This window comes from Enoplosus armatus, chromosome 12, assembly GCF_043641665.1.
Source record: "Enoplosus armatus isolate fEnoArm2 chromosome 12, fEnoArm2.hap1, whole genome shotgun sequence".
Classification (NCBI taxonomy): Eukaryota; Metazoa; Chordata; class Actinopteri; order Centrarchiformes; family Enoplosidae; genus Enoplosus; species Enoplosus armatus.
Genome location: NC_092191.1, coordinates 16114261 through 16140722, shown reverse-complemented (window position 1 = coordinate 16140722; position 26462 = coordinate 16114261). Strand labels below are relative to the sequence as shown.

Sequence of the window (26462 nt, the reverse complement as noted above, 5' to 3'; positions counted from 1 at the left end):
AAGATTTTCCATTTTGTTTGGTTTTGTTTTAGCACAAGTTGTCAGTTCACTCACAGTAATAAAAATGTTCCTTTATCACATCAAACGCAGCTTAAGAGAAATGTAATGGTGTGTGTGTGCACATGTGTGCACACCGGCATTTCTGTGTGCTTCAATTGAAGGCATGAATTCATGATTCATCCTGTTTCACAGTGGGCAGTCCGTTTTAGAATGGAGCTCCATAAAAGAGTAATGGAAATTCCCGGGGAGCTGCCGTCCTGTGGCCTTCCAGCACCCAGTGGTATGCACTATCTTGGCGTATTATCACTTTTCCTCATCTGTTTGTCAGCGAGCCCGCGACTTCAAAGGAGACTTAAAGCTTTCTTTCATTTTCTGTCAGGGTTGAGGGGTTGGAAGAGTGAGTCTACATTTTATGAACAAAGCCCCCCCAAGACATCCAGCAAAATAAAATGTTACCATCCTGGATGCAGCTCCTAACATTTACTCCAAAGCACAGATCCTAAACTATTAATAGATATATGTCTGTATGAGCACCAGAGGGGTGCCTCTTTGAATCAGATCCTTGTGTTGGGCAGGGTCAGGAATGGGGCTAAAGCTGGTGAGCTCCCTTTATTCCCCCATAACATCACTATCCTGCATGGAGGAGGACAGGGGACGGATAGCCACCATTATGGCTGTTGTGTAAAATTGCCATTATTCAGTCAAGCGATTATCTGCTGCCGTGGTGTGTAATGCATTTCTGTGACTGTGACTGATGCATGCACATCTCAAACCCCACTGGAGAGGGGTGAAAGTGAAAGACGTGACCTCTTTCTCTTCAGTCCTCCAACAGCTCCATGTATGACTTGTTTCAGACACATTATCACATTATGGAAAGTGTACACGGCCAGTGGATAGCTTTATATCAGTGTTTATAAACCAAAAGTAGTCCCCCTGTTTACAGTATGAATTATAAACACACAGAGTTCAAATCATGGTTTCATGAGTGCTATCTGTATGATTTGCTAAATCTGTCAAGTTGTTGATTGAATAAGTGACATGTTTATACATTATTTACATATACAATTATTTGGCGTATGTCTGGGCAACGGAAAGTACCAGAGACCACGATGCTCTCCAACTTTATCATCCTTGGATTTATTTTCCCAGAGGGTGAAAAACAGAATGGTTATCATATTTCTACTGAGCCAACAAAAAGAAGTAAAATAGCTCAAATATGCTGGAAGTTAATTAACATGTGATAATTTGTCATTATAAACTCCTTGCCAAGTCTAAGAGCCAGTGAGCTCAGTCAGAGCCTTGTTTTACATTACTGTTTGTTCTGTTCATCAAACAGAAGGGAACCTCTCTGCTTTCTAATCTGTTCCCGTTGGCAGTGCTGGTGGGAGGAGTAATAAGTTATAATAAAATCCGGCTCTTTATCATCATCATCCTATGGCAGCAGTTGCTGTGCTGCATCAACAACAATCCTAAGCTAACGCTGTGATTAACATTAGCCGCATCAAAGCATGGTTATGTTCCAAAAACACAATGCCAACACTGCAACAGTGTTTCAGAGTGTGAAGCGACATCTTACAAATAATACACGCAATAATCCTCTGATTTTGAAGAAACTAAGTGTCGAGTGCACAGTTGGGAGTTTAGGGGGTCTGGGAGTATCGGGAGCAAATACAGAAAGCCAGGTCATCCATAGTGATTAGAAAGTTTGAAATCTCGGTTGGCAGTGAGGAAACAGAGGAGTGACTGGCATTGATCCCCACTGAGCTATTGAGGTTATGTTGTGCGAAGAGCTTCTGGGTTATCTCTGATTTCAACTTTATTGAACTTTATAGACCTTTTTTCACAAACATACTATAGCAGACGTTGTCTTAGCGTCCATCATTTACAATAGATTAAGAAGTGAACCTCCATATATAACACATTACATTTGTTGTTTAGTGTTGACCACTTAACTGTTCCAAAGATCTCCAAAGAGATCCTGAGAAAAAGGACAATTAGCTAATGGTAATTTCTGGGTTGTTTGCATTTAGTGAGCCTCAATCACATCATTTTTATAGCTATCTGAAATCAGAAACAGAAACATATTTTAATGCCATTTTCTGTATTACTTTTTTTATGACATTGAAACAGAAAATACGTCTATTTATTGTTTTCTATTAAAGGTTTTCAATTTCACAAATTGTCTTTTCATGACATTTGTTTGGGGTCTCAATATCAAATGTACTTATTCCTATGGTGTTTTTCTTTTCAACATTTAATTACAGTTTTATGATCCTTAGTAGTACAGTGAAATAATTTATTTGCCATCCATTTTCTCTTGTAATTTTCAATTTGGGTATAAGTATTCTCCATTGCTCATCCTTAATGTTGCAATTTCATGTTGTTGCACTTTGTGTGATACTGAAGCGTATTGCTCTGCTCCAACCAATGCACCCATTCAATAATGCTTATACTGATGTAATGTGCTGTAATGTTCTCTACCGGCTGTCTCAGAGGGTCTAGTTTGGGCAGTCTTGATTGGGAGGGTAACTACTTAGATTTCTCAATGGCTATGATTGTGTCCTGCTGATGCAGACTACTATCGTCAGATCTAAACTTTTTTCTGCCATGTAATTCACCGGAGAGACTTTTTTGCAAGGAGCTTGTACACTTATTGCTCTTCCTCTTGTCTCTTTTTCCTTATGTGCAGATAACACGGGTCATTTTCTGTGTCTTCCTTGAGACCGACTTTGCCATCTACAAGAAGAAAATGTCTGTGATTTTCCAAGGTATGTATGTTTACTTCCAGTTGACTGCATATGTTGATACCACATCATTACATTTAATCTGTTACCCATTGCTGCTTTGAGTTGAACTAGCTAATGGATTGATGAGTGATTGATGCAGTAGTATGAGGACTTGTCAGGCTTGGGTGACACCTTCAAATGTAAACAAATTCAATCCACCTGCACAGCCATTTAGGAGATTAAGTGAGAATTTATGCTGACAGCTGGTACAACAAGTGTCAGGTTCTATATGGATTGCCTTAATAGGATTGGAATAGTTAGACTTCTTGTCAGTGAACCAGCAAGCTGATATTTTACATAATTGTTAATATTCTGATGAGACTTCTGTCACATTTGATTGACTGTAATAATGGTCCTCGGCAGTGAATGTCTCCTGCAAGAACAAAAAAATTCTGGGATGTATAGCAACCACTGATCCTGCTTGGTTACTGCTCCTCAATTCTGTATGTGAAATAAACAAACATCCATTATCTTCTACTCCCACTGTCGTCTCTGCCTCTCTCTCAATCCTTTTCACACCATCGTCTTTTTTTTGGGGGCCAGGAGCAGTCACCAGCTCTGATGGGGGCTCCACGGAGAATTGAGTTTAATAGCTGGGGAGCTGAAAGAGGCTGGCTGGCTTCACCAGCCTAGCATTACCTCCCTTTTACCTCACTTTTCCCTCCCCTACTCCCCAACGGAATACCAGCTCTCAGGCCTTCATCTCGCTGCTCCCAGATGGAGAGTGTTTTGTTCCCCCTGCGCTCCCGTCATCTGTCCCACTCCCCGCCCAGGCTTTTTCCTGAAAGATTACATTCTGGGGAGAGACCTTAATTATATTGTCTGCCCCCATGCACCCAGCACCCGTCTCATCATATTAGTGCTGTGAGATGAGAATCTGGAGCTGTTGTTCTCCAGTTATCACTCTCGCCATTTACAAGTGCTGTCAGTGGATAAATGTCCTATATCTCTCTATGACTGGGAACAGAGAGGAAGGAAAACAACAGGCTCTGTGCGCATCGCAAAGGGAAATCAGAAAGGTTTTGAGAGCTGCATTACTAGAAGATAACTCTTTAAAAACTATTGTTTACCATCATGCAATGAGTTGCTAATGAGGGAGGCAGAGGTCAGTCTTGGATTAAATATGCCATCATTCCAGAAGGCTACAACAACCCACAGCCCAAGTGCTTTTCCTCATCACTGTGTCTCGTCTGTCATGTGCCCTTTGACCTCTGGGGTCAGAGCTACCTTTATCACTGCTCTGTGTATGTGTGGGCTGGAGAGGATACTAATTCCATTATAGACCAAGTGGCTAAATACGTGTCTCAATACGTGTCACACAGACAGGGTCATTGTCTGGAGTGAGGCAAACATGTTTTTTTTAATACCACACTTGCCTACACCTGCTCCAATATTTCACCTCATGTGCTTGTTCAAAGCTTTTACTGCACCATACTCTCTATGAAAACAACAGCTCTTTTTAAGCTGTTCCACAAGGAAGAACTCAAAGATAACATAATTACTGGTCCTGTGATTGTAGACTAGACACTCGAGTAAGGAAGTGAATTCAAATGTTTTATCCAGCCAGGCTGCACCATGTAGATGAGTTTAACAGTAGCTGATAAGTGTGCTTTAAAGAAAGGAATGATGATTGGTATGATTGCACCATGTAGGGAATGCATAACCCTGTAGTGTGAAAAGACTTGTATTTAGTCTGTGCAGAATGGCAGTAGTGAATCAGAGGCTGTGAATTAGCTCTGCAGGTGTGCTCGAGCGCTTTCAGAACATCTCATCATCCTCGCTGCTAGAGGTAGATCTTGCGGCAGCACTGAAAGCATCACACAGAGGCCATTCTGTCTCCTGCAACATCCTCTTGCTTTCATTAACCCTCTGTCACGTCAACCTTCCTTATTCTCTCTCCCTCTCTTCCTCACTAATTCTCACTTACCTCTCCTTGTTCCCTTTCCACTTGCCCATTACCTCATCCCTCCACTTTCCATTATTCCTCCTCATTATATCAAGGAGGAGCTTCTCCACCTCCTCCTCTACAAGCAAGCTGTTATGGAGCTGTTGTGAATAGTGGCCTAGATCTTTCTGTACTTCTATATGTGTGTGGTCGTGTGAAACTCAGGGTCTTCCCTGGGACATCAGTTTCAAGCAGGTCTAGAGCTGAGAGCAGGCACAATAGATTTTTTTATTGAAGTCTCACTATTCTCATTTTTCATCGTATAGCTGCTTTCCTCATATTCAAGCAATCTGTCAAGTGACAATGACTGGAGCAGGAACGTGTAAACAGGACATTTGCATACAGGAAATTGCTTTATTACAATGTGCATTCCCACAAGCTGTCACCATGAGAGAGCCAAAATATGGTTACATCTCTGCAGAAGGAGGAAACTGAAAAATAGCCTGTGCTGACAAGAATACTCATGCACACCTGCATGCAGGCACATCAACCACGACACACAAACGCACACAAATACAACAGGAAGTTGCCTCTAGTTGAGTATTGAATATTAGAACACTGACATCCCAGCAAAACATTAAAACAAATGACTGCAGATTCTTCGTTTTTGCAGTGGTATGTGCACGGTGTTCAAACAGACTCACCAGAGGAGCTGCTGTTTGACAAAGAGACAAAGGTCTTTTTATGTAGCCCCACTCAAAGAGCACTTGAGTTGTTTGGAGTCATATGTCTTGTAAAGGAGGCCTCTCAAACACAAGTACAAATACTGAAATATGCAAATAGACAAACAAGCTAATACACACAACAACTACACGTAAAGCTTTTGCCTCTGTAGTACCATTCACCATCCATTACCCACCTCGACAACTGAGCTCATAACCAGTGATATAATGGCCTATTCATTACTTTTAAAAGCCATGAACTGCACACATCTCAAAGGTGCTGTGACAGTCTCGCTATCTGGTTAACAGGACCATCAGTGTATGCATGGTTTGAAGGAATACACACACCTAGAAACAGCAACCAGAACATTTGAAGGAATTTCCATGGTTTTATTTTTTAGAAAAATAGAATATAAAGTAAGCATAGGCATTAATTCATTAACAAACAGAGCCTAATCAGTGCAATTGATCATATGACATGATTCTATTAAATATTCAGATTGGTTCATATAGCTCGTGATTGACCACATGCTTGCCTTGGCAGGTATTATTTGCGAGCATGGAAGCAGTCAGGCAGCTGTGGTTGTAGAGAGTAAAAGCATGTTGAAATTGATTCTGGGTACACTCCGCCACTAATATGATCCGGGTGGCTGCCCACAAGCTGGGCTCCATCTCTTCTTCTCCTCAATCAGCCACAGTGCTGACAATATTAACAAAGCCCACAGATCTGCAGGGGCTGCTGCATTCTCCCCAACTGTTTCACTGACTTTCCAATTGACATTTATTTACATGGCTCTTAATACACTGCATACTCCCAACCCCACAACCCACACACCTACCCCCAAAATGTCCACAGTAGAAGCATCCCCTTAACCCCCCCCCCCCCCCCCACTGCTTTGGAAGAAGTAAAGCTGTGGTATGCTCACGCTTCTATTACACGCATGTAATTTGTGGACAGAGGATATGAAGGGCTGCAGGAACCCTGTGAGGGTTGAAAATTAAGTCTGTGTTGGTTTCACGAGGCTATCCCTCGGGGCAGGGGAATGAGGAGACCATGGTGTGTTAGTGATGTGATTGCCAGAAAGCACAGTGGCTCACAGTCACTCAGTCAGCTTTGGCAGATATGAGGATTCAGTTTAGCTCATCGTATGTGAAAATGTTCATGTTTGTGCATAAATCACAGGCATATAGAAAATGTACAAGTACATATCCTGAATACTATTGGCTAGACATTGTTACTTTTTGATAATTTAGAGGTGAAAAACCTGCTTGGCTGTAATGTAATGGCAAGCTATTCTAACATGTGAGTGAAAAATGTAAATTAGAGGAATAGTTCTTTCACTTTCTTGTCAAGAATCTGGTGAAAAGATCAATATCTTTCCAAGAGTTAGATGAGAGGATCTATACCACTCACATACCTATACATTAAAATGAAGCTGGAGCCAGGAGACAGTTAGCTTAACTTAGCATAAAGACTTGAACCAAGTGGAAACAGCTGCCAGGCTCTGTCCAAAGTTTATAAAAAATCTACCTACAAGTACCTCTACAGTTCACAAATTAGCATGTTGTATCTAATTTGTTTAATCTATTTATAAACCAAAGTGTAAAAACAAGTTGTAGTTTTACAGGGTGTTATGTGCTGGACTATTTCTTGGCCAGGTGCAGTGACTTGTTGGAGTTTTCTCATCACCATGAGGTTTCCAGGCAACATGTTAATTAATGAGAATTTGAGCTTCTGGAAGATTGTTTTTTTAACCTTTGGACAGATGCAGGCCAGCCGTCTCCCCCTGCCTGCAGTCTTTAAACTAAGCTAACCAGCTCCTGGCTCTAGTTTAATCTTTAGCGCAGGAATTATCCTCTCATCTAACCTTTTGCAAAGAAAGCGAATCAGCATATTTTCTAAAATGTGAAACCATTGAACAGTTGATAGTTTCTTACCTGTTTCATATCATAGCAGTTTTTGTTCTTCCAAAGATCAGGCAATCCATCTAGTAAGAATCCCTTGAGTGAGTGTAACCGTACGATTGTGTTGACTTAACCCCTAGAAAGAAAGAGGGAAAGAAACAAAGGTGTCATATATTGTTATTCTAGACTAAGTCACATACATTTCTTGCATTGACAGCAGTGTTGAGCAGTGGTAATAATGTTATAGCATGTGACAGGAGCTGATACAACCCATGTTTCCATTTTTGCACTATTGTTATACTGTATCAGTGGGCCTTCCTTTGTTTCCCCAAGCAGGTTTAGATTAATGCACTGTACCCTTAGATTCAGTGTTATACAAAAGAAAAGTCTGTCGCTGGATCCACAGGGAGCTATGATGGTTACACTTCTACAGAACAGATGACAACAGCCTTTCATCAAAGCTAACGCTTGCTTTTGCTTGTTAACCACAACGCAATCATTGCTCAGACTCATGCACAGCCGCACACACACATATACTGTATTTCTATGTAGTCAAACATATGCCCTCACACATACTGCGTATTCCATTCATATGATCTGTTCACATTAAAACACAAGCACACACATGCTATATATATAGGCTGGAGTGTGTATGAGTGTGTGTTGGGAGCCGTGAGCAGGCATCCACAGTTCCTCTCTCCCCGTCTTTCACTCTGCAGTTCCTCCTGAAGCGGCATCCAAAGCCTCCTTCTCATCTCCCCCAGTGCAACTCAACTCATCCACCCAGAAACACCTCTAGTTCACACAGTCTGTCTCACACAATAGAAGTATAGAGAAAAGAAGAGAAAATCAAAGGGTTTTTTTAACGCGCAGTTGTCCGCCCCAGCCTGCAGTCCTTGTAATTTGAGGAAATGGGAGGTTTTGTGTCATTTATGCTGAGCCTACCAGCCTATAGATTTAATTGAAAAAGAATGTCTCATGAATGTGACTCCCCCTCAAAAACACACACCCACATACACAGTCATTTGGTGTAATAACTCACTAGATCCAAGGCCGTCTGGTGAGGGAATTGAAGGAGGCTGTGAAGGGTTGTTGGTAAGGTTTCGGAGCATGGCAGCTGGTGTGGAAAGAGTTTCAACAGCCGGCTTTTGGACATGTGAATGGGACATGTTATTCTTTTCATACCAAAAGAAAACCTCTATAAAAATCATATTTCAATCACATTGTGAGGAAACACTGCAGGTTGTGGTTTCATTGGTTGACTGGTTTAAGCAGATAGCGCATACAGCAGTATGGCATCAAAATACTGTGCTCTAACATTATAATCAAGGAGACCAGTTGTGATGACACACTGTATCGTACATTATAAAATAGCATGGTTTGACACGTTGTCTTTTTTCCCCCTCTGCCAGACAATGACATGGAGGTTACAGAGGAGCAGCTGAAGGGAGGTGAGTGACAGAATATTTCATGGTTGCCTTTTCACCTTAACACCTCCATTAAAGCACACAGAGGCTGAGTGAGTGGCTTCGGCTCAGTGACAGTGATTTGCTTGGTTTTACGCAGCAGATGAAATTGAATGTTTATTCATTCGGTGACAAGTTGGATCCCGGGTCTGACACATCGTAGTTATAAATACTTCATGTCAGGTACATTACGTTACAAGAGCTTATATCCACAACTAATTCCCAACACCATTCTCTTCATCCAGCTTATGGGCACAATGCCTTCAGACCACCGAAAGAAACAGCAGTGACAAAGAAACGGCAAAGCAACATCCCTCCGCAGCATGCGCCAAGCGATAGCACAAACACAACTGTCAGCACATAAAGCTTTTATCACAGCATCATCTTGGCATACGGCCTGAAACTCCCAGATACTGCTTATCAGGATAAACTATTGACATTTGTCTGTGCACTGATGTCCTGAATAAGCAACACGAACAGAAGCCTCGTGGAAATGTGTATGTTGTTTGAATAGCAGGAACAATGGATCCAATAGAGTTTAACAGCAGTTGCTTTTTCCTCTCCTTGGTAGACAAAAAATGTCATTTTTATGAAATGTTTGATGAAATGTACTGCCTCTAGCACTTTTCTCCAAGGTACAGTAGGTCTTAGAAAGCACCTGATGGCAAGTTTTCTTTACAAGTGGGAGGGGGATTCAGAGCAGGGGCTTGCCAGGTCTAACTGCTGTGTCCCTCAAAGACGTCATAGTACACGTGCAACCAACTAAGCAGAGAACAATGTTAGTTTTACTGTCTGTGGAAGGAAGTGTTCAGATTACCGTGGATGTAGAACCCAGGGTGCTATCAAAATGTTTTCCCTCCCAAAGTCACCCCCATGATTTGCCAATTACACGCATCTGTGTTTTCAATGAGATTCCATTTTGGGTGAACATAAAAGGGCTGTTTTATAAGTGCACTGTAAAATGTGATATTCCAGAGTGAAACAATGTGCACGTAATGGCTAAATCATAAAGACTTGGCTGAGAGGAACTGCATTTGAGAGTTTGTCCTTTGGTTAGCGCCTGAGCGACTGCGTTGTTTTCTGTCGCGTTGTTCCTCACCAGCTATTTTACACTACATACTGTATAATAACATAGCATCAGACCATATCAAGCCAACTGAAATAACCCCTGATAATTCCTAGCTCTGTTGTATCATCATGCCAGCCCTGCCCTGGTCCAGTTTGGCCTTGTTTGATAGGCCTCTGCGCCTGTGCCAAGGACTGGCCTTTTATTCTGCTCCATCAGCCAGAGTTTGAATCAGTGCAGCCTGGAGCCTATTCAAAGGTTCAAATGACTGCCATTCTCACATGGAATGGTGCTTTTGTCCCAGACTGTGCTCTGGAGTTGGTCTCAAAGCCTCACATTCTTCCCTTCCTTCCCACAGGACTCATTTTTTTTATCAGGCAGGTATAAAACAAAACAGTGTAACAGCCATTGAGTTCTCCCACAGGCTCTTGTAGTGTGGTCAGCCGAGACGGAATGGCCAAGTTAGAATAATCACTGCTACGATGAGTTTGGCTTGCCAAAAGTCATCCTTACTCACACCATCTCTCTTCTAACAGTCCAAATTGACAAGGTCTCACGCCATTCACATCCTGATGGTGTTGGGGGATAACAATGTGTCACTCCCAAGTCTGTAAATCACCATTTATTTTTGTGTATTTACAGATAACACACCACCATCTACTAAATCCACAACCAAGGAAGAAAGTGAAGACAGCAAGAAAGGTATGCCTATTTGTGACTGTCTGTGTGTTTGTTTGTTTTGTAATCTAATTGCATTAATGATGACTGCATGTTTTGGACATGCCAAGTAACAATGCTGGTAGAGGAAACATTGTGCATTGATATATTTTTACATAATAATTTGTTTTGTGTGTACAAAGTAATGAAGTGTGTTCTTGGTCAGTAATCTTCTGCTCTCTGGTGCCAAGTTCCTCTTTGGGGAAATGAATACAAGATGAAGCTTGGTCTTTTTTAAAAGAATGTTTTCTTGGAGGCAAACTTGTTTAAGAAGCCATTATCTGGCTATTCTGCAGTTTCAGCCCCTTTGGATGTGTAATATTGAAACAGTTATAGGCTTCTCCGATACGATGGACCAAAGATAATTAGATTCTTACACTGGAGGGTGTTAGTAGGCAATTAAAATCGTACACCATCCATTTGTCTTCAAGCCTTAAGGTTGCAGGGAATTTTTGAAGATAGCAGGCCTGGTTGTTTTCTTTGGGGAGACGGTTCCTCTCGCTGATTGTGAAAGGCTGGACTAGATAGCGCAGACACTTCAAGGGCGTCAATACATTCAGTGTTGTTAAACAAAGCACAATAAGTCATTTCTCCCCGCCTATTCAACATACCTTTCCGTAATCCACAGCAGTAATTCAATATGATTCACAAATTCAATCACCAGCATTAGGAGGGCATAAGTATTTTGTAATAATCTTTATAAATCCTAATTTATCAGGCCCGGCAGCTTAATAGTAACTAATCCATTCACAAAAGGCCTTGGCACAGCTTGCTAGCATGGGAACACTCAGTCCTTGAGACAACCTCTCTCACAGGAGGGGAATGAAATGATTTTGTACTGCCTGCACTGTAAAGGTTAGGTCTGGTTCGATGTAGCACATAGGAAGGATTAATCATAGAAAACACTCAGATGTCAAGATAGCAGAAGAAGAGAAGAGAAGAGAAGAGGAAACGCGAGCTGCAAAAAACGACGTCATATGTCAGTTATGTGAGATAGACATTATAAGATGAGAGCCTCGCACCACTTCTGTAGACCCGTGTAGGATCTTCTTTCAATAAAAACTCACTATATTTCACCATCGTGTCTGTAGAGCCAGCAAAACAGGTCACCTATTTGGTGTAGTCAATATGTGGAGCACTTTTTAGAATAAATTACATTCTGCAGCTGAGTTGGTGGAGTGTGTCTGTCAATATGCCTCAGTGTGATCCATCACTAAAAGCCATGGGTCAGGCATGAGGGGCTTTTAGCCACAGCAGAAAACATTAAGGTTTTCGCCACTGTTTTTCCATGATAAATACACTGGTTAGTGGACTGACAGTAATTATAGGGCTGCTCTGTCCCACAAACGTTTACATTTACAGTAGTTTTGTCAGTTCGCGGGCAAAATGCTTCTTTAGCCCCGCGGACTGAAGGAAGAAAACAGTAAAAAGCACACAATGAACACAAACTCCCAACTATAAAAAAAGAGCACATAACCTGTGGTACAACTAGCAATTCAAATAGAACAGCACCTTCTCTATCTTCTTCTAAACATCCAAACACACCTCACATTGTGTTGTATGTTACTGTGTATTATCGTTTTAGATTTATCTGATCTTGATCTTTTTAAATGTTAATTCACTATTTATTGCTTTTATCACTGTGTTTCTTGGGGTCCTTTCTAAGCACTTAATGTGTCATAAATGTCTGATGAATGTCCTACTTTCGTAAGACTTTTAAGTGCTATATAAATGTAGTTCTAATTTTATTTACTTTAAGACCAACAGGAGTTGGTCAGATTTGAACAGTATTTTCAACTCTTGTTCAAGAATGAAGCCACCACGCAACTACAAATAACCCTGAAGTGTATTTGCAAAAAAGGGTCACAGATTAACTGTGTATGTGTGTGTGATGATCTATGTTGTGATGTAATCCACATGAAACAGAAGCACAGCATGCAGATGCTTCGAGCTATAGAAAGAAAAAGAGAGAGTGGGAAAGGGTGGGTGAGACACAGAGGGGAACGCTGGCACAGAGGTCCAGGGCGGAGTATAGCCTCTTTAGAGCACACCTGAGTTGGCAAGCAGCCCCACAGTGTCTATTATTTGATATCAGTTTGGTATTAGTGAGATTAGTGGATGTCACAGGGCACAGTAAAATGTGAACATTGAGCCAGAAATCAATGCCTGGCTGGGTCTGTTTGCCTGGCATGCTTGAGCTTTCTGAGAAAGACCCGAGGAAGAGAGGGGGAGATGGTGAGAGATGGCACCGAGCGTGGATGGACATGCAGATTAATAACACTATGTGCGGACAGACAGTGTGCCTCTCCATGGGGTGCCGTCTTTTACACCGTGGCACCCTGTCAAGCATCGCTCACAAACACACTTGCACTTTGCCTGCACGCACACATTTCACATGCAAAAGGTCTTTGAATGATAGCTGTTGGTCATCCCTTTTTCCTTTACACACGTCTCATGAATTTTTCAAATTCACCCTTTTTTTTATCTTTTTTGTCTTTTGCTCCAGTTGACTTTAATGGAAGCAATAGTAGACGGGGCTGGGGAAGGAGATAGAGCATAGCTAGGGTGTGTGTGTGTGTGTGTGTGTGTGTGTATGCACGTTTACTCGTTCACATTTCTATTCATTCCTGAATACGAAATACTGCTTTTACGTCCTAGGAAATATCATCTGTAGTTGATGTTTACTCAACGGTCACGCAAATAGGACACACAGGGAAGGTTGCATATCAGCATCTAAATTCTTCATGTCCTTGTGTTACTGTACCCCTGAATCTGATGTTGACATAAATAAATCATTTAAGTGTGTGTGAACACTACAGCGCTGTCGCTCATTCAACACAAGGGCCTAAAATTGCCATTATATTTCTGAAAGTGGAATTCATGAGAGCACTGACACTAAAAGTCTTGAGGTGTGGACTTTGGCTTGAGCCCTTGTATGTGAAGTATGTCAGACCCTGATTAACAGTGAAGACAGTTTCGCACAGTGAGTGTTGGGCAGGAAAGCTGTGACAATGCTGCCACCTGCTGTTTAGAGCACATGAGTGAGCGGCCTGGTGGAGGTGCTGGTTGGGTTTGTACTTTGTGGAGAGACAGTGTTCTAATTGAACTTAACTTGGAGCCATTATAAATCACATCTGCCCTACATAGAATCTTTTGTTTTCTCGTTTGTGTGTGTATATGTGTGTTTATCCACAATATGTCCCCTAGCATCCTTTATCACAAATTGAATACTGTTCCATTCAATAAGCCAAATATGAATGATCAAATAACAGGGAGGAAATTACATTCAGCCTTTTGTCGTATCTCATATATTGTTGTATGGGATCACTTTAGACAGATACAACAGCCATGCATAATTTTTAACTGCAGAAGAAAGGTTTGGGGTGACCTCATGGCCAGCGAAGCATTCATCTTAACCTGCTTTTCCCAATGAAGTATTCTTTTCAGCCCCCTGTCTGTGGCTCCATCTCAAAATGCCAGTCATGATTAATAGAAAGGATTGCCATCTAGTGTGTGTCACCAGCATTCTGCGTGATGGACAGGGGCACTTGAGACAAACATGCAGCACTGGTAGAACTGGCCTTTTCCCCATTTAATAGAGGCTGGCATTTTTATTGTTCTGAGTGCAGGGCAAAATTGCATAGATATGAAAAAATGGTTTCTCTCTACAGCTTGTTAAAAAAGCAATTATAGAAGCTGCACAATAGCCATTGTAGAGCATGTTCTCTTATTGGTGTCATGGCTTTCATTTACTCAATTTGTCCCAAATGTCATTGGTTTGTGTGTGTGAGTGTGTGTATGAGAATGTGTGAGAGTGAGGAAAGGGGTAAGGAGGAGGATGGGGGTAACCGATGCAGGGATTAGTATTGCTTTATGTTACTACTAAAATCAACCCTTTGTGCATAAAAAATGTTGTTATGGTGTTGTACAGTCGGTAGGTAGTTGTAGTTGGGCAGATGCTCTCATTGAGGTTGATTAGTAAGTATGATGTCTGTATGTACAGTGTGATGAGTGTCATTCTCCACTTATATGTATAGAAAGCAGAAGCCCCAAAGTTTTTTTATGGACCTCTGGAAAGATGAAACTGATACTTTTTAGTATTATTTACTATTATTTAGTACTATACTATAGTATCATAGTGATACTATTTTTAGCCATGCTGGCAACAGTTTTAATTTACTACTTTAATACTTTGGTTAATGACTGACAACTGCAAAACTAATGACATTCCCTTCAGCCTCAGCTGTTGTTACTTTGTGTTCAATGCAAATTAGCTGTTAGCATGCTAACACACTTAACTACAATGGTGAACATGGCAAACATTGTAATGTTACCTGTCAATCTGTTAATCAGCATGTTAGCATTCAGCTCAAAGCACCGCTGTGCCTAATAACCTACTGTTCCACATTTGAGACGCTCTTCATTGAAACAAAGTAACAATGATATGTTTGTAAGCCTTCAATCACTGAAGCTCAAAGCTGGCTATGTCAAAGGCTAGCATATCTAATAAATTAACTGTTATATTTCAAACTAAATGAGGAGTCAAATGTTTTTAGCAAGTGCAGTAGTTGGTTTCCTTACCAATAACCTAGAACATGGACACCCCATCATCAACCCTCTATGTAACAACACATTGTGAAATTAAGGCTAGTGATGATGAATCCTTTGCCTAGAGATGAACAGTTTGTGATCATTAGTGTGACTGGTAGCTTTGTTTTTCAAATTGAACGACTGACATTATTCCCACTCATGCATGTGTTTGGCTGATGATTCCTTTCCCTCCCGTTCCAGGTAAAGAGGAAACAGGTGATGAAGAAGAGGGTGACAATGGTAATGTAGCTCTACGGACCATTAACACATGTTCTGAGCCCCTTGGCTCTACCAGCGCTTCTTGATGTCATTTGTCATCAAAAATTGAATTTTTTGTTCGCTCCAGTTCAGTCTTCTTTCCATCCTGTGTGCCACCACTCTAACAAAAAAAAAGTTCTCTTATCACAGAAGCTTGGAACAAAGAAATCCCTCAATTATGTATGGCTTTAGAAGCGACATTCTTTTTCCCTTCTTTTTTGTCACTTAATTTATGCATGTCTTTGTGGTTCTATTGCTCTCATACTGCCGTACAAAGACAAAGCTACACAAAGAGATGGAATGAAAAGGCTGTTTGAGGTGATATCGAAAGCCAAGTCAATTCAACTGCAGGCACTAGAACTGAACTCAAATGTTTTCCACTCTTTTGAATTCCTCTTCTGTTTCTAGATGCTGCGGGAAATGAAGACGTGGAGATGGCGAGTCAAAACCCAGGTACAGTACAGTTACAAGTCCAGGCTCCAGCATGGACGGGGGTGTGATTACGTGTTATTGTCAGTGTGCAGTTTGCCACTACTCATCGCTTACGCACATCACTCACTGAGAAGGAAGGCGCACACATTGATCTGACTCTTATCTCTAGAGGAGGTGGGAATTGTACGAGTTGACCGGCGTGCAGCTCATTGCTCTGGTTTTCACTTCCGCTCCAAGTTTGATTAAAGATCTAACCTGATCAGTCCTGTTAGCGGCAGAGGAATAACTAGTATACAAAGCTCTGAATGCATCTGCACAAGCTGCATGAATAGACCCTGAGACTCTGATGTGTTTTGTTGTGCTGACAGCGAGAGCCTCAAGTGAATTGAGTGTGTGTGTGTGTGTGTGTGTGTATTACAAAGGGGTAACCATTAAGTTTGAGCTAGAACCATTTCTCTTTCTCTGAATATCCTCTGTGCTGCTGGTATATAATTAAGATTCTGCATTTGCATACTGGCAGTGAGCAGCGCCTCGCCTCTCTTGTTTTTGTTTTATTCAAATCCCATCCCATTGACAAAGATTTGACAGATAGAGCCTCTCTGAACATGAATTTTGTAGATATCCTATGAGAGAGTTATGCCAGTGCAGCCCTGGGATCCTATCCAAGACCTGAGATATGGAATTATTTTCTCATGAGACACAAACAAAGAGGCAGGAGCTGGGAGGAGCCACAATACGCAGTTTAAAACAACACCTGCAGGCTAATTTAGCCAGAAATGCCACAGTTGGCATCATTCTTGTCTCTTTCTGTGTGTGTGTGTGTGTGTGTGTGTGTGTGTGTGTGTGTGTGTGTGTGTGTGCGTGTGTGTGTGTGTGTGTGTGTTGCAGGTGAAAACCAGAGACCACAGATCAATATGTTGTTCAATTATGTGGTCCCGGTTACTTTGTAAAATGTAACCTTTGTGCGCAGACCTTTATTAGCACATCTACTTGTGCGAGTACTTTGTATTATTCCTTTTACACACAAATACATATTTTAGCACCAGAATTTTCCCTTCAAACTTTAGAAACCACACCCCAGCAAACGCTAGCAATTGAGCAACCACCTTGTGACACTTTACAGCACCAACCGTTACGACAAGCTTTACCCTGAACTGCTTCAAACACAAGTATTGTAAATCAACTGTTCAGCAAGCACTTTTTCTTCAGAAAACATGGCTTTTTTTAGTTTCTGACAGTTTCTCCTTCTTTCCTGTCAACCTCCATGTATTTCAAACTGGAAAAGAGCAACCTGTTGATGTGAAAATGAAAATGAGAGATTTCTGTCAGCAATAATGAAGTATGGGCTTGTTTACTGCCATGTGCTACAGGATTTAATGTGATGGCTTTGACTCCCTATGCCTGGATGAATCCTTCGAAACTTACTTCCTTTTATGTTTCAATGTTTTTCTGCCTCCAGATGAAAATTTAGGAAAGGAGGAGCCAAATCAAGAAAAGGATAATGATAAAAATGAAAACCAAGGCAAAGATGAAGATATTGGTATTGACGACGACAAAGATGAAGACAAAGGCATCGACAACGATAAAGATAAAGATGAGGACAAAGATGAAGACAAAGGTATGTACATAAGGGTACATGCATTTGTTTTTGTCCTTTACATCAAAAATTTGAGGTACACAAGTTGTCAGTCACAAATATTAATACCCAATTGAAAAAGGTTCAAGAGGTCGTCTGACACCGTATGCAGCCAAATATCCACGGGCACTGAGGCAGACAGACCTGAATGAGTCAGTTGCAAGTTCAATGCATGAAACCCCGATGGCTGACATAATGACAGCATAACACAATGGAAGAATATATGTTTACTTTTTTGGTTTACCAGCAGTCTAAAATCACATTGTTAGCAGATGGAATGTTAAAAATGGACGATATGGCTGCTGTTCTTTTTTTATTTCCTCCTGTCTGTGTTTGAATCTCAGCACAGAATAAGCACAACCAAGTGAGGAGGAATTCGGGCTCAGATTGTGTGCAGTATCACAGATTGGAGCCTCACAGCCCACAGCACGTGAACATACTGTACACACACAAACAAAGCTGGTCTGACTGAAGACATGACAGCTCAAGCCTCTTTTTGCAGACACGTGGGTGCAATCACCTGTCTGCAAAGACACTGGTGTCGTGTGAATGTGTAGTGTAACAAACATCACAGCTTTGCTTCCTTTTTCCAGCAGAGGAAGAGCAGCCTGCCGCAAAGACCGAAGACGACGACACAGCAAAGTCCACTGTGGAGATGGAAGGTAAGATCTGATTTGCTTAGATTTGATTTGATGTGATTTGATTTGACCTGATTGAGAGTCCTGACTGACTGACTTTTTATCAATGTGATTTTCTCGTCCAGTCTGGTGTATTTGTATACTTAAATTGTATTTTGTATTGAATTACTATGGTCAGCGTTGTTTTTGTTGTCTGCTGTTTGTCAAACTAGTTTTCCCCTGGAATCCGTCTCAGCCTATCTAAGATCTACTGTATCACCCATGTATAATCACTTTATACAGGAAGTGCTAGGTGGTGCAGGGAGCTTCAGGTGCCATACCTCATCTCTGGAAGCCATGATGAAGTTGCTGGGAACAGCCAAAATTAAGACTGACTATCATAGCTATATGGAATAGGCATTGTTCTTCTTTTGGGCACTTTTGGGTGTGGTCACAACTGTACTGCTGTTCATGAACATGGGCACTGTAGTTTATTTAGAGTCATTTCCACATACACCATCCAAAGGTGTGTTAATCCACATAGTGGAAAATAGTTCCCAACAAATGCACTATTTTCTTCTGTATGAGTAACGTTAAAGTATTAAGTATTTACACATTGTTGGTTTTGGCCTTGTTGACAATAAGAAAGATATTGAATAATTTGGACTAAAGAAAATAAAATTGTACTGTACAGCTCTGTTTATCTCACTCTGTTTCAGCCAGGTTGCCATATATTTAGCCTTTATTTGCATTCAGCAGCTCCAGTGGAGCTCCATGATGAGGCCAGCCATTCTGCTTGGATCAAACCTCTACTCTATTTGCGTAGCCCTCATTTATGTTTTTTCGTGAACCACATGGGACAATCTGTCTTTATTTATCCCCATGTTTGGCTTACATTGTCACTGATTAAAGGTATTCTCTAGAGAAGTTGAGGGTTAGATTTGTAAACCCAAGCCACCCCTCTCCCACCACTGCACTAACACAAAGGTCTGAGTCACTCTCTCACCTCCATTTCACTTTCTCTTTGACTGACATTCAATTAATTTAGGCTGAGAGGGAACATTCCAGATAGATCTATCTGAGATAGCCTTCTCCATCCTCTTTGAAAAGCCATTGGAATACGTCCTACAAACAGGCTTTCCATCACTGGAAAGCTTCACTCCACAGCCTGTTGATTGTGTCTTGCCTGAGCCCGCCAGTGTCTGCCACTGTCTAGGGTTACCATGGGGTGTGTGCCGTGTGGTGGCACCGTCAGGCAGTAAACAGTGGTGTCATTCCTGATTGCAGGCAGATTGCCTTTTGTATAGAGTAGCAGGGCCTTGGACAGACCCATACTGTCTCGGATATTGAATCTCATGCTGGCCAACACAGTCCGGCTTAGCCATGCGTAACCAGCTATTCACAGGACAAGACCAAATGAATCCCAAGCCAATACCCTTTATTAAAAATAATAACTGTAATCAGGCTACCTGCTCATGGCCATAGAGGTTAAATCTGCTTCATTGAAAGGAGTGATAAAATGGCTCATAATGATGGGAGGAATGAGTAATGAATCAAACAATTTGAGGACAATATGAGGTTGCTGCATACACCTACTCGTGACTCAGAGTATGTATGTGTTATGTGTGGGTGTCTTTCGCACCAAGCCTATCTTATTTTTGATGGTTTTGATACCGTCTTATATTCACTATCAAGTAGTAATTTGCAGCCACACATATTTCAGAAATGGTAATGTAACATGTTTTGAACTCATTCTTCAATTTTGTTTTCTTCTCACATACCCTGTTGGCTGTCGTGATGTGTTGAGCGAGAAACAGGAGAGGAGCTTACCGCGATTGCAGGCAAGATAGGAAATTGTTAAGCTTTGTGGCAAATTTCGACATTTCTGAAACCAATTCCTACATTTAAGCAAAATCTAATCTTGCAGCAGCCTTATTTACATTTACTGAGCTTAATTTCTCCGTGAGGATACACCTCTTATTTAATTATAAATCTTTGACACACTGAATTATTTTTTACATCAGACATCACCATTTTAGAAATGAGCCATCATTGCCAACTTGCTAAAAAAAGATAAATCTGATGCTCTTAAACACGACAGCAAGGAAAAGCAATTTAGAAAGAAGTCATTTTCTGCCTCTTGCAGTCTTTTCTCTCTGATCCTCCAGTAAATGCTGTTGCAGTAATACTATCTAATCTGTTGTTAGGTTAATTGTCCAGACGTGTACATTGATTCACAGGCCTCTGAGCACTGTCTACAGTAGTGTAGCTGACATCAAACCAGCTCTGCTGCACCTGTGGCTGTGGCTGCGTTTGATTCCTAAATTATCCACTTGATACCTTCTAGTCCTTTGAACATTGTCATAGCAGGAGGCTTCTCTGATTAATGTCATAATGAACAGGTCGCACTCTAAATATCAGTGATCCTACATTGCAGGATGTGTCACAGACAGACGTGTTGCTGCAGTGTTCTCAAATACCATCCTTTGCATCTGCACATTTACATCCATGTACTCCCAGTTGTCGGCAATGTCTGTCGACACCCTGCTGTTTTCACATAGCTCAATATTGCACATATGGAAGTGTGTATCACAGCTAAGCGTCTCAGTCCCAGCTCAGTCACACTAAATAATACAAAGCTAAAGAAAACAGCTTTGCGTTTTATTTATGTTCCCTCTCATCGTCATTATAACTTGTTAATGTAATCATTTATTCAGTCTACACATATTAGATACGGATGTAGAACGCTGCACAGGTCATTTGCTGATGTCTTATCAGTTTATATTACTAAACTACTGTATGCCATCTGCTGTTTACACCGCAGGTCAGTTATGTTTAAGCATTTAATCCTGTTGTTATAGCTCTACAAATAACTTTTAACTTTTTAAACAATTCAATGCAATATTATAAGCAACCAAGAGCCATACAATCCAAACAGTACATAGCAAATATTATATTCAGAGGATTTTATTTAGCTCTCTAGAATATCTTCGTGGAGTAGAGATATGTAAGGAGGTAGGCAGAGGAGAGATTTTGTATTTTAAATCAGGCTGCACGCTCCATTATATGAATCATATGTAATAGATATCTCCCTGCAGAGATTCTCAGTCTGATATTTGGGACATTATAAAGGCTCCCCAAATTGAATCAGAATTCCAAGCAGCCTTTATATATGAATATTCATGACACATTTTAAAATGGAAATGGGGGCTATGTTGTTATTGTGTTTGAAATATCTATCCAGCAAGCCTTGTTCTGGTGGACTTATGAGAGTGGGCATCCGCTTCAGTAAGCTCATGGAACACCCATAAATTAAAATAAGACTGTCTTTGCCTAAAGCTAGGAATAAATAAATCTGAGTTGTGAACAGAAGTTGTTTTTCCTTCATGCAGTGTGATTCTCCTACAGGAGTCGATAGCTATTGTCTTAGCTCCAAAGGTAAGATTTAATGGCTGCACAGATTCAATGCCACTGAGTAAACAGCAGCTCATCCCCCAATCAAACTCTGAGCAAGTTTTGCCTGTAAAGCATTTGCATGTCATGCAGTGCACCAACACAAACCTGAATAAGGTTTATTGCGTGCAAGACTGTGATAGTATTTCCTATTACACTGCCAGTCAGTTTAGTATGTGCCTATTATCCATACAGCCTTTAAATGTGGACAAAAGAAAGAGCTGTTCCTAAAATCCTGCTCTTCAATATATGCCTGAATATAAAGCACAGACAACCTTGCAATTTCGGGGGCCTGAATGTTCAATACATCAATGTTCCTTATATTTTCCTGCCTTTGATAAAGCTGCCCTCTGCTAGAGGCTGACTGTGGGATGAAAGCAGCTGCTTGACTATGGAAGGACGCTACAGACAATACTTTAGAGAGGTGGTCTCCACCTGTAATGGCATACTAAACCCTGGGGAGAAAGAGGATGGAGAGACAGACAGACCCAGCAGGCCATCACAACAATCTCAGTCTCAACACAGCAGAGAGACGAGGCACCATTACATCGGCCCAGAGGCTGTTGGAGCTGACATCCCCACTGCTCATCCCTCCCTTACATTTCTCTTTGTTTCTTCTTCTCTCCTTAGACCTGTTGTGTTGCTTAAAAAAAACACATCACAGCAACTCAACTAAACTCCAGTTCATCCTCATTATCCACAAGTTTGCACTTGTTTGTGCTGACTTTATCGTCTTGATTTCATGACTCTCCATCTCCAAATGTTTTTTCCCGTGGTGGCCAGGATGTGTTAAGTATAGATGGCTGTGACTGCTTTATTTAGCGTTGTGCCTCTGCCACTGTATGTGAGGCTCCGAGCAGAAAACCCAGCAGCATCCAAGTGCCATATGGTGCCCAAAAACCACATGCACATCATGTTCCCACCTCTCTCCCCTTGTAATAAAAAAAGCATCAAAATGGAGGTGCAACAAATCCCCTTCTAAAAACTGTCATGAGAATTGGTTTTATTCTCTTGTTTGCCAGTGTTATTTGGGGGATGTTATTGATTTCCATGTATTTTACTCTCCCAGTGGTACAGCTTCAGTGTAACAGAACAACAAGCTGACACAAATGATTCATCTGAAATCCAGCAGACTTGCCATTGGCAATATGAAGATACACACAAAACTATCACAGCACAGTGACCCTGTGTGGTCGCTCTCTTATGTTAAAGCATCAAGTACAAAGAGCGGAATTTCTTAGTAATCCACTGCAAATCAAAAGAGAGTTTCCTTCTTTTCAGCAGCTTGAATAATTTATCCCTGAATTTATTGGTATATTCCTGTCAGAATTTGTTGTTGCTTAGGTGTGCTTTGCAATTACGTTCCTTCATCTACAAAAGCAAAAAGGATTTGAAGCTTTGCTTAATTGGTTGTTTTGTGCCCTTTTGTCTTGGTCTTTTGTGAACAATGGGATACTGGTGATGTAAATCTAATTCTGAAGAGCAAAGCGGTCTTTCCTGTGGCTAAGAGTTGTCAGCACACAATTAACTTTTGGCGTAACATTGTATACTGTAACACTGAGTGGCTCCTGAGGGAGCAAGCTGCCACTGGCTGAAGACATTAGGCCATGCTTGTGTTTTATAGCTTTTCACACTGACTGTGAAAGTCCAGGAACAGCAGCCGCACCAATCACAGCCCTGCTGAGGCATTGTGTGTGAGTGCCATGAGGAGACTACCCACAGTCTTATCTTTATCCTATTAATGCAGCGTTTATTGTTGAATTCCATTTGGCTTTGCTTCTCATTCTTAAACTCTATTTGACTCCTTGTTTGGACTTGCTTTGTTAATTTTAGGTCGCTGGGTATCAAATCGAGGCTGTTTCCTGGTGAATTCAATATGAAAAAGTTTCACTTTTCAAAATACTGAAATTATTTCACAGTCTGTTGATCCCTTGGAGTCTGAGTGAATTCGGTTCTTTGCCATTATTCCTCGGCACGACAGCACACTCCATCATTTTCTAATGTCTTATAATATAATAATAATAATACAGGACTCTGGTCATTTAGTTGGAGATGGAGAATAGACGGACAATGTGCACAATGTCCATTATGTTGGTCACCTCTGGCCCAGAAGCCTGCTTCAAAGAGAGGGGGCCTCATCCAACATGCTACCAGGGACACACCTTTTCTGTCCTCCTTTGAAGCTGCTCTTTTGATCAGCTCTCCACCTCTCTGTTTGGTGCATAGAAATGGCAAATGAATCAACTCTGAGCCGAGTGAGAATTTGTCAGCCAGCAGAGATGCAACAAATGTGTGTTTGAAAAATCGGTAGCACATCTTACACACACACACATCCTTTGAAAACACACGCATACACATAAAGACACTGTTTGGGCGATGAGTGATCTCTGTATGGGTTGCCTGTCTCCTGGAGGCAGTGAGGAAGATTTAATGGTGGAGCTACTTCGCTGAGGAACACGAGTAAACCTAAACGAGATACTGACAGTTACACATACTCAAACATGACAGTTGAGGTTTTAAGTCTGTAACCATTTGGATTGCAAATGTCATTGTGCGCTTAACCTGCTGGTATTTTTCAGACGTCATCTCTCCAAGTTCCCTCAGAATGCACAAAGGGTCCAATGCAATGAGATACAATACAATATGACATTAGAGCTGCAACACATAGATAAAAATTTAATTGGCAACTATTTTGTTAATTGATTAAATATTGATAAAAAATATTATATAATATAATAGTTCCATCCTATCAAATGTGAGAATTTGCTGCTTTTCCTTGTTTTAACATTTTATTAAACCAAATTTTGCAGATTTGGTTGTACAAAACAAGCAAGTTGCTGATGTCTTTAGGAAACTGTGATGGACATTTTTTACCATTTTCTGACATTTCATAGACCGAAAGATTAAACAAAGTGGCAAATTAATCAATAACAAAAATGATAATTTGTTGATAACCTAATGATATGATACAACTGAGTACAGTATGTCATGCTGTGATTAGGAGGTGATGCATTAGAATAATTCATCACAGAAAACACTGCATTGGACAACATTGGGCAAAACAAACAGCGACCAGCAGGGAGGTAAAATCATGTCAAACAAATTGTCACAGAGGTAATATCTGATGCAACATCTTCATTTGCTGTAATTATATCTCTATCAGTCCCTCATTACGCTGCTGACACATAGGCCTACACTTGGTGCTTCTACTGAGGTCTACCAATCAAGCTGCTCTCTTGCTGACCTTTCAATGATAGACAGCTGCTCTGCCAGGGCTCCTGGTTTTCACTGCAGTCTAGACGAACACTTTGATTATATTGACCAATCCGATCCATGATCTCCTGTGGAAAACCTTGAGCTGCCCAGAAGAGGCATCACTTCATAACTGCAAATCAGTCAGCTGACCTGAGCTGTGTGTCCTCCCTGACACACAAACATCCAGGCCTTCCTCTACAAACATGATGCTGCTGCATCTCCCTGAGCTTTGGTGCGTCCCTATTTAATGTATTGCGGGGGGTTAGCCAGATCACCCTGTGTCAGATTTACCAGTCCCCTGCAAGACTGTCTGTCTGTGCCTTGATGTAGTAAACCACAATAGGTACTGAAGACAGAGGTGAGCAGCTTTCCGCAGCAGGCCCGCTAGTGCAGGGAGAGTCTAAAGATTATGTAAAGTAATTCAGCGAGTGATGAGAGAGGAGCAGGCCACCACTGACAGCAGGTTTAGCAGGTATGTAGGTCACACAAGGGGGAGGCCTCTTTTGCATTTTTTCCCTCCCATGTCTATTTTTGTGTTGTCTCCCTCTCTTCACTTAATCAGTTATTCACTTTTCATCTCAGGATATCTCAGTACTCGCTCTTTTTCTTTGTCTTCTGACAGACCACTGTGTCTCGCACTACCTTGGACAAAGTGGGGAGTAGAAAAAAAGTAAAAAGAGAGATCAAGAGTGAGGGAGATTGCCCGTGGAGACGACATTTTTTCTGACTTTCCTGTTTTCTTTCAACCCTTGTTGTGTCTTGTCAAAGGTTTGCCAGTGGTCATTTTCCCTTGATTTTTTGCAACATATGTTGTCAACTGTGCCCCCTCTTTTCTCCTGCCATCTCTCTCTGCCTTCTAATCATCTTCACTTTCTCTGAGTTGTAGCTTAACCCCAAAGCAGATGGCGTCCTGTTCTCTTTTCAGTCATTCAGAGTACTCTGTGTTTTCTCATCTTGTCAAGCATGGCCCGGGTCTGTGTAATGAGCTTGGGCCTTTTCAGTCTGTTTAGAGGACCCTGACCCAACTTTGGAGCCACCCCACCACAGCCACCACTGCAAGGTGACCCAAACCCGCAGGGGAGCACAATGCTACTTAGTGTCCACAACCCTTCGGCCTTTTCTTAGGGAGAAGAAAGGCGGAATATTAACAAAGACTCTTGGCTTTTCAGGAGGATAGCAGTAGAGAGGGGCGGTCACAGTGTTTATTGAGCAGGCTTGTTTTCGTCTCCCTAGCCTGCAGGTCACAGCTCAGTGCTCTTTAATTGGCTCAGATTGTCAGACGGTGTTCCATCTCATCGCAAAGAAAACTCAGGCTATCAAACAATGACCCCCCCCCCCCCAACTTTCCTCACAAAATCCCCTTTTTCCTGTTTTTAGAGTGGCAGCTCATGCAGCTAAGTTATTTCCACAGGCCTGCATTACAAACTTAACATTAACATATGAAAATGGGCTGCTTTCCACATTTACCAGCTCATTAGTTCTTTTGGTTGAGCACTTGTTGAGGTCCACCCACTCTTGTTTTGCTTGAGCAGGGAGATGTCTTTAATTATCTTTGCAGTAGGCGTATCAGGCCCAAAGCTATTAGCCCATGCAAAGTTCAATGAGGGGCTCTTTGATACTTGTTTAATATACAGTACATGGCCAGACCCAAGTCCCTCATAGACCACCCAGTTT

At 41.4% G+C, this 26462-nt stretch overlaps 1 protein-coding gene across 7 annotated transcripts in view; it reads left to right on the top strand.

Moving 5' to 3' along the window:
* macrod2 (mono-ADP ribosylhydrolase 2) overlaps positions 1 to 26462 on the top strand; it is a 371857-nt gene that overhangs the window by 338498 nt on the left and 6897 nt on the right. For 3 of the 7 annotated variants that reach the window (XM_070916227.1, XM_070916223.1, XM_070916222.1), the window contains exons 9-15: positions 2690 to 2768; positions 8711 to 8749; positions 10473 to 10532; positions 15339 to 15377; positions 15804 to 15848; positions 17287 to 17445; positions 18057 to 18125. In XM_070916227.1, coding sequence (XP_070772328.1) covers positions 2690 to 2768; positions 8711 to 8749; positions 10473 to 10532; positions 15339 to 15377; positions 15804 to 15848; positions 17287 to 17445; positions 18057 to 18125 — 490 coding nt within the window. Of the gene's footprint in view, positions 1 to 2689; positions 2769 to 8710; positions 8750 to 10472; positions 10533 to 15338; positions 15378 to 15803; positions 15849 to 17286; positions 17446 to 18056; positions 18126 to 18383; positions 18538 to 26462 lie in introns of those variants that run through there. The other 4 variants (XM_070916228.1, XM_070916224.1, XM_070916226.1 and 1 more) reach the window with 3 other exon arrangements.